Here is a 14,030-nt window from a genome sequence, read left to right on the forward strand (position 1 = left end):
ATAGTTAAAAGGTAGAATGATTAAAATAATAGTGGATCATATCCCAAAATAAAAATGTAAAAAGTGTATTGAAATAGATAAAAAAGAAAAGTGTAAAAAATATTAGGAAAATGATATACATAGCCTTTAGGACTATATGTATAAGAAGTTTAAAATAGATATAAAAATTTGAATCAAGTATCTATACTAATATATTAAAAGGCGTGCATAAGAACGTCTATGTGCCATGTGGCACTCTCCTCTAACACTCTAAGGCATATGCTCTATTTTCATGTCAAACGACCTCTCAAATAAAAAAATAATGTTGTGTGGTTTGACGTTTGAAAGGAAATTTGAGAGCTTAACCATTGATCTAACATAACATCTTTGATTAATATTTCAAAATAAAATATAATAAGGTTTTGCAATTATATCTAATTAAAAGACTATACAAGTAGTTGGATATTAAACACATTAATGCTAATGATAATAAACTATTATGGTCAATTTTTTCCTCACAAGACAAAAATCTAAGAAAAGAAACAACCCGAAACATCGCCCGAGACACTCACTAGTTTATTACCTCAAATTATGTGAAATTTGGTCATGAATTCATAAACTATTTTCATTTTAAGACATGTATAAGAGCTACATATAACATCACCCAAAATATTATAGGACGGGGGAGCTGGAGAAAAAAAAAATCACAAAAGTACTAACCTAGAATGAAGCGAAAATTAGCATGTGAAATCGTGAATAACTAGTTATTAGGCCCGGGCTATGCCCCGGGTAAGAAAAAATTTCATTTAATAATATAATACTTTATGATAATAACAATAAATACAACTTAGCCTAGTGGTTAAGACTTTAGTAAATGTACTTGAGGTCTCGGGATCAAACCCTATACTACGCAATTTCTAAATTTTTTAATTGTACATAGATCATACATGAACTAAAACTCCCTAGGGGTAGTGTTGTACTAGTGGTCAACACTGCTCTTCAAATGGTATCATGCATACATAATTAATTTTAATGACCATGCAAATTTCTTTATTTTTAAGGATGCAACATTAACTAATTACAACACATATTTTTAATTTTGTGGAAACATGGATCAATATAAGGTCAGGGGTTCGAGCCCAGGCTTCAGCATATTTATTTTTTAAATAATGACCACTTGACTTTATTGGATAACGGACACGTGGCAAAATTCTGGTGGCAGGAGCCATGTGGCGCATCGACGTTGTTACGCACGCCTTCTAATATAGATGTATAGATGGTAAATAGCGTCAAAGATAATAATCCAAAATTTTGGTAGCAATTAATAAATTATTCAGCCGTTGTGTATCTTTATTAGCAAAACCGATGTGTATCATGTGATAGTAGAAGCCGTGTAGTAATACTGTAATAGTGGCAGACAAAAGACAAGACATATATTAGTAATTTAGTATGGACGAGACATTTTTCATTCAAATTCTTCATCTACTTGGGTAATTTTTGCCAAAGCACAGTGGAAAAAAAGCTTTTAGCACTGCCATTTTTCTATCAAATTCTTCATCTACTTTACTGAAGAAGAAGTGAGTAGAGTGGTGTTACTTGCTTCTATCACAAAAAAAATAAAAATCTGAGTTTGATTTTCCATTTTGCATTTGAGAGTAATTCAAAGATGACTATAGGTGAGACCATCTTCTCTGCGTTTCTTCAAGCACTGTTTCAGCAGCTGATGTCTCCTGGAGTAATAAGTGGGTTCTTGAAACTTTTTGGTGGTGAAAATTTACCAAAAACTATCAAAAAGTGCAAAGATCAGCTGACTGTCATGGAAACTCTGCTAAGGTCTGCCGAGCAGAAGCAGATCGATGATGAGGTTGTCCGGCCATTGAAGGCGGATCTTCAAGACATAGCTCTTGACTTGGAAGATATCTTGGACGAGTTAGCTACTCAAGCTCATGTTTATGAATTGGAGAAAATGGATCAGGAAGATGATAATAATGATCATCAACTCAATACTACTAATCATGTCTCTCATCTCCTCGGCTCATCAACAAATTATATGGTTTGTCTCCCTCTGCTAATGAATTCTACTTTTAATAGTCCAATCTAATGGTATCTATAATCATAACATTTTATAATATATTTCACCGGCAATGTTACATAGATCCGGTAGGTAGTTAATCTACTAGAAATAAAGCATTAAAAAACTATTAGAATTTAGAACTGATAAGTTTTTTTTTTTTTTTGAGGGGGAGAACTGATAAGTTGGATTCTACTCCTTCCGTCCCATAATATAGTGCTTGCATTCTTCTTTGGGTGTCCCAAAATGTTGTGCCTGTTTCTTTTTTATCAATTTGTTTGGACTAAACTATCCTTCATTTCTACATAAAACTTTCCAAAATACCCCTACTTTCTTTTAAAATATGTGCCCCTATTTATTGTTTTACACCATCCCAATAGGGATGGCAGGTGGGTATAATTTGGCGGGTTTCGCACCGCATCCGCCCCAGTTGGGACGGGTATGGATATAACTTTGGTGGGTAGTGGGTGGGTATGGATACGAAAAGTCAAATCCGCCATGGGTGGTGGCTAGGTGGTGGATATGAGGTCACATCCGCCCCAAATCCGCCCGCCCCGCCCCATATCCGCCCGCCCCGTATAATATTTACTAATTTACCCTTTATAAAATAAAGAATTATGTTCATAAATCTATAAAATTGTAAAAAATAATTAAGAAATATGAATACTAAGAATGTGTACTTTTTTTCTTTGAAATGGGTGTTTCTAATAATTAATTTATGTAATAGGTTATATATAGAAAATAAATCAGGTGGGCGGGTGGAAAATCCACCTAGGTGATGGGGGGTATAAGTGGGTAATGGATATCCACTTGGGTGGTGGAGCGGATGTGGGTATAACCTTATATCCGCGTGGGCGGAGGTGGATATGGAAACTTGTACCCGCCATGGTTGGCGGGTAGGTGGTGGGTATGAAAAATTTAGGTGGAGGTGGGTGTGGATTTAGGGGTATCCGCATCCGCCCCGCCCATTTGCCATCCCTACATCCCAAGGTATATTTATTGCTCTTTCATTTTATTTTAAAGGAAAAAGAAGAAAAAAACTACTCCCTCCGTCCCAAAATATAGTTCCCATTTCCATTTTGGGTGTCCCAAAATATAGTTCCCATTTTCATATTTAGTTCCACATTTTTCCGTAATTTGCCTAGAAAAATCTGTCCGCACTTTGGGAGAGAACCAAGAAAAAAATACAAAGTATGAGAGATAAACTAAAAAGATGGAGAGAGAAACTGAAAAGTGACATAGAAACTAAAAAGTGGATTAAAATATTAAAAAGTGGATGACAGATCAAAAAGAGAAGAAAGTGAAAAAAGAGGACAAAGGAGATGTTATATGTTATCAAAAATAAAATATGTAGATTAAAAATAAACAGACCAAAAAGAAAAGTATGTAGATTAATTTAAAACTATCTTAATTAGTTTTATATTAAATGCAATGATTCTCCTTTTGGTATAAAAGCTAGACAAAATGGATTGAATTTCCATTTTCAGACTAAAACTCTCATTAATTCTTAAATATTAGCTACTCACCCATATGGGTCCTTTTATCTTACCACACCATTTTTTCATTTCTTAAAAAGTGGACGAAACCCGATTAGTAGTAAATAAGAGAGGGAGTAAAAATGAAAAGTCAAGCTCGTAATAAATAAATAAATAACACTTCCAATATAGTACTATTCTTTAGATGATTGAGAAATTAATATAAATAGCAAAAAAGTTGAATCTAACGGGTTTTATTTTTTAGCCCAAGATATCCATTAGTACATAGAGTATTTGAGATCTTTCTCATCTACGTTTTATGTTTGAAGTTGAATGAGCGCAAGATAAAATACCTTGCAGTTTCTTTTTTTTTTTGAGGGGAAAATACCTTGCAGTTTCCAATTACATCTATACAAATATATTAAAAGGCGTGCGAAAACAAGAAAATGTGCCACTTGGCGCTCTCCCTAGGGAGTTTTAGTTCATGTAATCCATGTACAATAAAAAAATTAAGAAATTGCATAGTGTAGAGTTTGATCCCGAGATCTCATGTAATCCATTAGTACTAAGTTGTATTTAACTTTATTATCCTAAAGTATTAATAAATGAAATTTTAATATTACCCGGGGCATAGCCCGGGCCTAATAACTAGTTGCAATATTAATATCTGAATTCAGGTGAAAAACATTATTGGTAGAGCTGCAGAAAGTGTCTCCACACTGTTCAACCCCATTGCCAGCATTCCATCAAGGCTGGATGGCATTACAGAACGGTTGCACGATCTTCAGCTGCTGCTACCGTTTTCTGGTCTCTCAGCAATACATGCCATGCCGCAGCAGACGCAACAAGCTGAATCTTCTCAACGCAGTCGAGAAACAAGTTCTTTATTAGGTGAGCGAGTGGTTTATGGCAGAGATAACAGGAAGGAAGGATGAGATAATTCAACAGTTACTAGCAGAAGATCAACAGAGTTCGGAGAATTATGTTGTGATTCCTATTGTTGGAATGGGAGGCATTGGGAAGACGACTCTTGCACAGTACGTATACAACGATGAGAAGCAAGTCAAGGGTCACTTTATTCTCAAGGCTTGGGTGTGTGTGTCAGATGTGTTTGATGTAACACGCATAACCATAGCAATCATCAACTCTGTCTCTTATGAAACTGTTGATGCCTCTATTAGCCTAAATCAAGCTCAAGAAAAGTTGAAGCAAGTGCTAACAGACAAAAAGTTCTTGATCGTTCTTGATGACGTTTGGAGTGAGAATTATGCTGACTGGCACCAGCTACAGGCACCTTTCCGAGACGGGGCAAAAGGGAGTAGAGTTATAATGACTACACGAAATGTGATGATAGCAAGGATGATGATTAAAGATCGGATCCATGGCAATGTCGTCAATTTAGAAGCATTGTCCAATGAGGATTCTTGGCATCTATTTCAGCAGCATGCAGGTCACAATCCTGACCTTGTTGAGATGCAAGATGATATTATTGAGAAGTGCAAAGGATTGCCTTTGGCTGTGAAAACTCTAGCAGGTCTCTTGAAAAGTACAATGGATAAGAGGCAGCGCCAAGAGATACTAGATAGCAGTCTTTGGAGTCAGAAGAATGGTCTTTTACCAGCACTGATGTTGAGTTACCGTCATCTGCCACCTCATCTAAAGCATATCTTTGCTTATATGTCCATAATTCCCAAAGATACGCAATTTTCTGAGGAGTTTATTGTCTTACAATGGATGGCTCAGGGGTTTCTAACAGAAAATAAAACGTCTAGAATGGAAGATATAGGTCGCAACTACTTCCTTGATCTAGTCGATAGGTCATTAATTGAGAAAGATTGTGGAGAAGAAGATCTGTTCATTATGCATGATCTAATCCATGATATGGCTCAATGGGCTGCAGTGGACCTATGTTGTATAATTGGCCCTGGAAATATGCCAAGTGATCTTAAAAGAACTCGCCATTTGTGTATCACAAAGTATTCTTCAGATGGAACATTGGGAAATCAACTTTCTGCTTCTCAATTGCGAACTTTTAAGATGTTTGATGACAATCCAAATATCAAAATTCTGGATTTCCTCCAAAAATTTGAATATGTACGCTTTCTACACCTCGATTCGGAAATAATTGAAGAGTTGCCGGAGTGTATAGGTGGTCTGAAACAGTTGCGATTTCTCTCGATCAGATCAGGAAAAATAAAAGTGTTGCCAAAATCAATTAGCAGACTCTTCAACCTCCAAACACTGAAGTTGGATTGGTGTTATAATCTTGAGGAGGTCCCACATGTTGGGTTTCTGGTAAAACTTCGCCTTTTGCACATTATAATGACCTCTTTGAAAGAGATGCCACTGGGAATAAGGAGTTTGATTAGCCTGCAGGCTTTAAATAGGTTTGTGTTGGGAGCTGAGGGTGGGTCCAGGATAAATGAGCTGAGGAACTTGAATAATCTCCACGGCGAACTAGCCATATTTGGACTAGAAAATGTGACAAGGGTTGAGGATGCAGAGGAAGCACAATTGCATAAGAAACACTGTCTGGATGAATTGCATTTAATATGGAATAATGTTAATCCTTGTAGTATTAAAGATGTGTCGCAACAAGATGGGGTCGATGAGAACACTATAAGAGGCGTGGTAGAGCAGCTGAAGCCTCACACTTCCATTAAAAAGTGTAAGTTAAAGGGGTATAGGGGATTGACATTGCCAGCTTGGTTGGGAGATGTCTCTTTCAAGAACATGGTTCACATAAAGCTGGTGAATTGTACGAGATGTGAAAGGTTGCCTCCACTAGGGCAGCTACCGTTATTGACAGATCTTAAGGTTGAAGGCATGGAAGGTATTAAGCAGGTAGGTGAGGAATTTTATGGCGCTCCCGATCGTTCATCAGTTCCTTTTAAGGCTTTGAAACGTCTATTGTTTAGGGAAATGAAAAATTGGGAGAAGTGGGTGCACTCAGCAGTTGACAACAATAGGGCATTCCCCTGCCTTGAAGATCTTTTAGTTGAGTATTGTGAATCACTGCAAGGTGATCTACCTCCGCATATGCCTTCTCTCAAAATACTGAAAATCGTAAGTTGTAAGGATCTGAGTATCTCACTTCCAAGCCTTCCTTTGCTAGAGGAGTTGAAGGTACACAGATGCAGAGTATTGTCTACTAGTGCAGATGCCAGTTTCTGTTCAAAAATGATGATTCTTAGTTCTATTTCGGAAATCGTAGGCTTTCCTAGGTATAGCCCTCACCTTCATGGAGAACTCCACGTATTTAGTTGCCATTTTCTCAGTACTATTTCCCAGATACCCTCAACGTTTCGACAGGTGAGAATTCAAATGTGCGATGAATTAAAATCGGTGGAATTCGAGAAATCCACTTCCTCCAGTTGTCTTGAAAAATTGGAGTTTGAGGATTGTGAGTCTCTCGTTGCCATTACTAAGATTCCCTTGACGCTTCAAAATTTGAAAATTGGTAATTGCAAGAAGCTAGAGGTTGTTGAATTTCAAAAATTAGACTACTCGTCATCATCATCTTGGGGTGTGGGATCAAGAGGAGAAGCAGTATCATCAGATGAAGTTGCTTCAATTTCCATACAAGATTCAGTGTCATCACTTACACCATCCCCACAGGCTCCATCTCAACTCGCCTATCTCATCAAATTAACTATTAATTATTGTCCTAGTTTCGTGTCATTACCACCGAATCTGCTCCTCCCAGCTTTAGAATACCTTGAGTTCAACTTCTGCAAAAATATGGAAGGTCTCTCTGGTGACGGTGATATGCACAATTTTACCTCGCTCGAAGAATTAAGAATTCGAGAGTGTCCCAAAATCCAATGTTTTCCAGGAGGAGGTTTACCCAAAAACCTGAAGAAAATTAGAATTGAGGAAGTAAACATAAAGCAGCAGCCAGTACGAGAGTGGGGATTGCACCTCCTCCCTTCACTTCATTATCTTTGGCTGGAAAATGTAGGCAGCTGTGCAGACTCAGCTGAATTTCTATCTCTCCCGTCTTTCTTGTCTACATTATACATCAGCGGTTTCCAAAATTTGAAATATTTTGTTGGCGACTTTACGTCGCTTGAATATCTCAGCCTTGTAAATTGCCCGAAATTCTGCTACTTTTCAAAAACAGGATTTTTTCCCAGGAACCTAAGTAAGCTTTCAATCACTAATTATATAGAGAAACCGATACGAGAGGCGGGATTGCACATTCTAACTTCTCTTCAAGATCTTTTACTTACAAATGTAGAAGGCAGCTCCATTATAGATGACACAGTAGAGTGCATCCCGGGTCCAGATCTCTGTCTTCCCTCTTCCTTGACTAGATTAGAAATCCATGGTTTCTCAAATTTGAAAACACTATGTTGTTCCACCCTCCCCAGCCTGAATAAAATCACTATATGGAGTTGCCCCAAGTTTGAATCCTTCGGTAACAATGGCCTTCCTCCACAGCTTAAAATTGTACACATTTATGGAGTGTCTGATTTAATAGAGCAGCATTTGGAAAGAGATCCCAAAGGCCGTATACTTTATAAAGGTGGCAAGTACACGCTACAAAGTATGTACCATTCTTCATTCTTTCACATTCACTTGTGTGTCTTTTTATGCAACCTTGTAAATGCTATTCAAGAAATGAAATGAAGTCAGCTGGAATTAGAGGCACAATATATTATACTCCCTGCCTTAACTGTTACTATATATGCATGATTACAATAAGTTTACATAACTATCACTTGTGTGTCTTTTTGCTTTTCCAACAAGGTTTTCATGTTTTTTTTATCAATGATGATAAAAATGTAATTAAGCAGTTTATTTTGTTGATGACTTGACAGAATGAAACTGTAGTCTATAAATCAATTCTGTTTATTACATGGCTACATGCAACAGACAGGTTTTTTTTGCTATCAATTATGTGCCTATGGTGCCTTTCTGTGCTTTTATACTGTGCTCCATAATCTTGTATGTGATTTCTGGTTAGTTGGGTGCTTCTGAAGCTGAATTGTTGATGTTTTCTCGTTTTTCCTGCAGACTACTTCAATGTCTTAATGGAGTTAGACAGTCTCAGAGTATTGTGCTCGCTATGATCATCACTTCTGGTATAGTAGTTCTTATCCATATTGGCATATTCCATTTTGTTGGGTTCATATTTTGAGACGTAGACTTGGGATCTATGATATTCTTAAGCAAATATTATATCATTGGATCCATTTATTTTTTGCTAGCAGTATATGCAAAGTTTACCCCTGCTTGATCAAAGAGTAAAAATGGGTTCTCAAAGGAAGAACTTACCTGTACTTTTCATAAGCTTGTTTTTTCTTCAGCGGTCATTGTTAAGCCTTTAGATTTTGAAATCTCTCAACCTTTCCTATTTGCTTCCTTGATATACTATTATGAATATGTTATCATTATTTGTTCTTATATATGCTTATGTTTCCTAAACATTTTTGCTTTTTTCCAATGTTTTTCGATATTTCTATTAAAGATGATAAAACAGTAAGGTGCAAACATGTTGATGATTGTAACAGAAGGAAAAGATACCCTAAATATCAAATCTGTTCAGTGCAAGCAATTCCTAAATAGACGGGTTTTGCCTGTAATATGTAATTGAGTTGCTGATGCTTTCTCATCTTGAGCAGAGAGCCCATTCAGAAAAGAACTAATGTAGCAATGTTAATACTTTTAGATGAAAATCATGAGTAATGTAATCTTGCGAAAAATAAAATCCAACTTATGTGCTTTTACACATATATAACATATTATGATCTTGAGGTATAGTAGAACACATCACTTGTTGGGAACAGTCTGTGATGTATGGCAAGGTTTCTAGAGAGGAACTCACAACTCACGCTAATTAAGTTATAGTGGAAGTACTTGTATGTGATAACACACAATTGCTTACTTCGCCTGGTATTTTCAACCTACATTCACTGATTCAGAGCTGATATATCATCAGAGTATTGCCAAAGTTTGTATAGAGTTATTTATGTATACTAAGCTTGCTCTATGGCTTCTAAACAAATTTATCCCTAGAAATTTATTTACTAATGTTGTATTTCGACAAAACAGAAGGCGGGATAGTTTCTCCTAAATTTTGCTCTTCAATTTCTTTTCTCAGCCTTAGATATGTTGTTTTTCAACATTCTATAACTTATAAGTAATTATTTCCTCCATCACATATTACTTGCCAAAAGAATTCCTAATTAATTGTTTGATTATATGGTAATGACTAATGAATTTTCATAGTAGTGTAGAAGAGCTTTTAGAATATTACAGATATAGACCACTAACTAGCAATAGCATTACTTATTTATCATGACTAATAAATTGCAGCAAAATTGAGCCACATAATGCGTCATTAATCAAAACAAAGCTACTTAGGAAGGTTTCTGGAGGGTGTTTATGTGGCATCTGTAAATTAAGAGTATAAAACTTAGATAATTAATTTAACTAATGTCATCTCTTGCAGTTGCAGATACTCTTCATGTAAGCAGTATACTTGATGCATAACACTTAGATAATTAGTGTAACTGATGTCATCTCTTGCAAATTGCAATTGCAGATGCTCTTCGAGTGTAACTGTTTGCTCAAGTTATGGGGTGTCAAGGTGCTGATAGGCATAGAATAGTAGTGGTAACATCTGCTGATTTCAGGTATTGAAAAAATGCTAGCTGTTGGTTATCCTAATAATTATGTTAATCCGTTTGAACTTCAGCTCATAAGCTGTGTTAGTTAATTAGAGTTTTTTGTTCTTGTCTCCTTGAAATTTCTTGCAAGATGTTCAATATTTTCTTTTGTAAACAAATTTATGAAAAGAGTTTGGCGAAATCTGCTGTAATGAATGCGAATAAATGCAGAAGATTGGAGCAAAGGTAGGTAGCTCAAATGGCGGCTCCTCGTTGTATTTTTGATGTGTTTATGAAAGTATTACAAGCTGACCTATGCAGCCTTTTATACTAGGAAAAGAAATATTACAATACCAATCCCTAGAATGATTCTCACGTGATCCAAGATGCCTAGGTGTCAACTAGTAAATGAACATGTGAGCTGCACATGATAAACTATATATTAGGTGTTTATCATTTACATCTTTCTATCTTCTTTTGAAGGAAAAGCGTATTCTAAGAGAGCAAACTATCTTCTATAAAACCTGTCCTGGAAAATCTGAGATCAAAGAAACAGCAAAGAGTTAAAGAATTCCCTGAAACTGACTCCAAGATAATTCCAATATGCGGTGAGGTAGCAGGGAATGATATATCAGTTTATTAGTAATGCTGAGCGTCTAGTTGAGGAAAGGACTTAATCTTGCAAAGGCTGGCCAAACGTAAATCACATCTTGAAGAGCTTCAGAATGAAACGGTCTGTCATTTGATATCTTCAAAAAGTATCTGCAGTGAATGCTTTGGCGTCAACTCTTTGATTCTCTCCATTCTAGTTTCGCCCTATGTCCTAGGCTTGCATTCTTTGTGTTTCTTCATCAATGAGTTTCGTGGGGATTGTTGCGCAAGAAGTTGTGCTATGATTATAGTAATTGTTAATTTGTTGTCCTCACATGGCTTCGCAGGCAAGGTAGATTTGTCTGAGATGCTCTTTCTTATGGATGATCAATCAAGACAAGCTAAAGAAGCAGCACAGAGCAGGAAAGATATACTCGATAGAGGTGAGAAGTGGAAACTTGCAGTCGAGGAAGAAAATTGGCTAGATGAATATGAAAAGGTAATGAAGTTTGGAACTCCTGTTGTGTTTTAGATACATTGCTCATATTGAATTCTAGGTGCTAATAGATATTTAATTTCTCACAATTTTTTGTACAAATTAATTAACAAGTAATCAAGTCATCTAATTCTCTTTTTGACTCTGAATTCTTTTTTCTTCTCTGTTGAATATAGTAAGTATAACTATATCTGTGTTGTGACATTTTGATGATACAATGTTGTCAAGATTTTAATATGGTTTATTATTTTTGTTAATTTTGTTTTCTATTGTAATGCTTCTTCAGGAGGACAGCAGATACTGTGCTGGAAGGGGAGTACATAAAAGTTTAAAGAGGGCAGAGAAGGCAAGGACTCTAGTTAGTTAATGCCTGTTAAGGCTGTGTATTAAAATTTACTCCCTCTGGTTTTTTTTATCTTTCCCACTTAGAATCTTGACACTATTTATGCATAGAGAGAATCTTCTCAAATGTTCTCAATTTATAAGAAAAAACATAGTCATGTGGGGTCTTGTTTGATTCGTCTCAATTAGTACTTTATTAAAATTCAATCGTTATAATTTTTACTAATATATAATGAAAGATATTTAAGTTTTAAAACGTGCATTGGCAAACGTGCAAAGTCAAAGTAGGAATGATAAAAAAAAACAGAGGGAGTACTTGGTTAGACTTGCACACTTAACAATATGTGAGCTTGAGGAGCTCTAGTCTTTCCATCTTTTGGTGATCAAATTTCAGATTAGGTAGATTTTGCTTTGGTTCAAATATTCTTATGTCATGGTTGAAAATTTTCATTGTAGTGTTAAACTTAATATGCTGTAACATTTTACTTGAGGCCACACAACTAGTGTCTAAAGTTTGAGTTTCCAAACATGGCCTAAATTTGCACTTATTCAAACTTGGTTAAACCTTTCGCATATATCAAACATAGGACAGTTGATTGATTGGGTTCTATCAAATCTTGTTCTACAGTTTGGTATGATATTGGAAATTTTTCTTGAGTGCCTGTTCAGAAACTTTTTTGTCCCGTTTTCTTCTAGGCTTCTTGCTTATTAATATATTTTTTTTCTTTCTATTTTGACCTTAAATATCTTTCATCGTGTATTAGTAAAAATTATAATGATTAAATATTAATATAATATTCATTGAGACGAATTAAACAAGACCTCACATGACTATATATATTTTTTATCATATGTTGAAAATAATTTAAAAGATTCTCTTTAATTATGAATAGCGTCAAGATTCTAAATAGTAAATAGGAAGAACATAGTTACATAGTTTTTACAATATTGATATTTTTGACAATATATTTTCATTTTTTTTCTCTCCTATCGTATGGAGTTCTCTCTTTTATTTATTTATTTATTTTATTTTTAATCTCTCATCTATTTTTTTGAAATTTATGCTCCAATATTACAAGTAAATAAAAACAAATAAAGTATAACACCTTTTTTTTTTGGATTCAAAGTTCCTCATGACTATTTCTTTTGTTTGGGTAATGGTAATTTGATTCAACATCCTATTAAACTTTTAATAAAATTCATTGTTATTTAAAGATATTTATGGTCAAAGTACCTTAGCAAGTAGCCAAGTGTGAAACTTAAAGTATTGTTGCAAGTATATTGAAATAGAGGAAGAATTATTTATATATCTACTACTTCCTCCGGCTCAATGTATTTGCTTCATCTATTTCTAGCAAGACCGTCTTAAAATTTTGGAGGGCCCTGTATTAATTATAAGTTTGGGCCTTAAACATAAAAATATTATGCATAGATTGTAAAATTATAACTAATGTATTTTACAAAGTATAACATTGTTAGACTATTTTTGACAAAATAAAGCATGGGTTTGAAACATATGGCTAAAAAAAAAAATTAAAATTAAGACTTTTTATGTTGGTCGATTCGCACGCCTTATTAGACGACCTTAATTTTTAATAACAATATTTCTATTATTTCCTTAAATATTGAGAGTTTGAGACCCATACTTGTTCACCAAATCTTTCATTCTTATTAAAAGATGTGTCAAACTTTATTTTTAAAGGTACTTAAGGAGAAGATGTCCTGAACCAGAATCTCACATAGGTCAACCCGTCCCAAGTTTGCAGGCAAGGCCCTTTGGGAGTAGAGGAAATGGTAAGAAAAAATCTTCATCCTCAAAGTGCCTCTAGTGGGATTTGATCCCACAACCTCAAAATTATGAAATACAAACCAAACCACTAGATCAAGTAATACTAGGTAAAAGATGTGTCAAACTATCAACTATCTAAGAGCCTATGAAACAAAGTATTTCGAGACTCAATGAATACTTTTCCACACCCGAACCTTTTTAATTTGTGTGATAATACATAACTCACTCGTGAAAAAAGAGTTATTTTGTATTAATGCTATAATCCATCGAAGGAGAGGTGGTAGCTCGGTGGAGTACCATCCTGAATTGAGGGGAATTGTTCAGGATTCAGATCCTCATCCCAATAATATGTTGGGACATTTACTTTTGAGTTGGTATCTTATAAGCTAGTAGCTTAGCAGAGGTTGGTATTCAGACCAATTATCTTTCCTAGTAATAGTAAAAAAAAAAGCTATACTCCATCTATTTATTTTTAACCTACACATTTTTCTTTTTGGTCTGTTTCCTTTTATAATCTACACGGTTGCATTTTCTATTCTTGTTAACATATTTCATCTAGCTACTTTCTCATTTTTATTCACTCATGTCATCCACTTTTTATTAAGAGTTTTTTGTCAGAAACAACCTTTTATAAGTGTCATTTTGTCAGAAACAACCTTATAAATTTTTTTTT

The 14,030-nt window shown here is 35.0% G+C and overlaps 1 protein-coding gene across 3 annotated transcripts; it reads left to right on the top strand.

The window, feature by feature from the left end:
- The first annotated feature begins 1,415 nt into the window (after positions 1-1,415).
- Positions 1,416-12,023, top strand: LOC130589366 (putative disease resistance RPP13-like protein 1). 3 transcript variants are annotated; one of them, XM_057392448.1, is made up of 7 exons: positions 1,416-2,032; positions 4,203-8,074; positions 8,545-8,612; positions 10,076-10,166; positions 10,623-10,872; positions 11,078-11,229; positions 11,513-12,023. In XM_057392448.1, exons 2-3 carry the CDS (start codon positions 4,432-4,434, stop codon positions 8,598-8,600), a joined length of 3,699 nt encoding a protein of 1,232 aa, XP_057248431.1. In that variant the 5' UTR covers positions 1,416-2,032; positions 4,203-4,431; the 3' UTR covers positions 8,601-8,612; positions 10,076-10,166; positions 10,623-10,872; positions 11,078-11,229; positions 11,513-12,023. The 3 variants fall into 3 exon arrangements, 2 of the variants coding, with proteins under 2 accessions (XP_057248431.1, XP_057248432.1); XM_057392449.1 differs by lacking the exon at positions 10,623-10,872; XR_007270910.2 differs by lacking the exon at positions 4,203-8,074 and having other exon boundaries at positions 1,474-2,032.
- Positions 12,024-14,030: the final 2,007 nt, after the last annotated feature.

The sequence above is a fragment of the Beta vulgaris genome, chromosome 2, assembly GCF_026745355.1.
Source record: "Beta vulgaris subsp. vulgaris cultivar EL10 chromosome 2, EL10.2, whole genome shotgun sequence".
NCBI lineage: Eukaryota > Viridiplantae > Streptophyta > Magnoliopsida > Caryophyllales > Amaranthaceae > Beta > Beta vulgaris.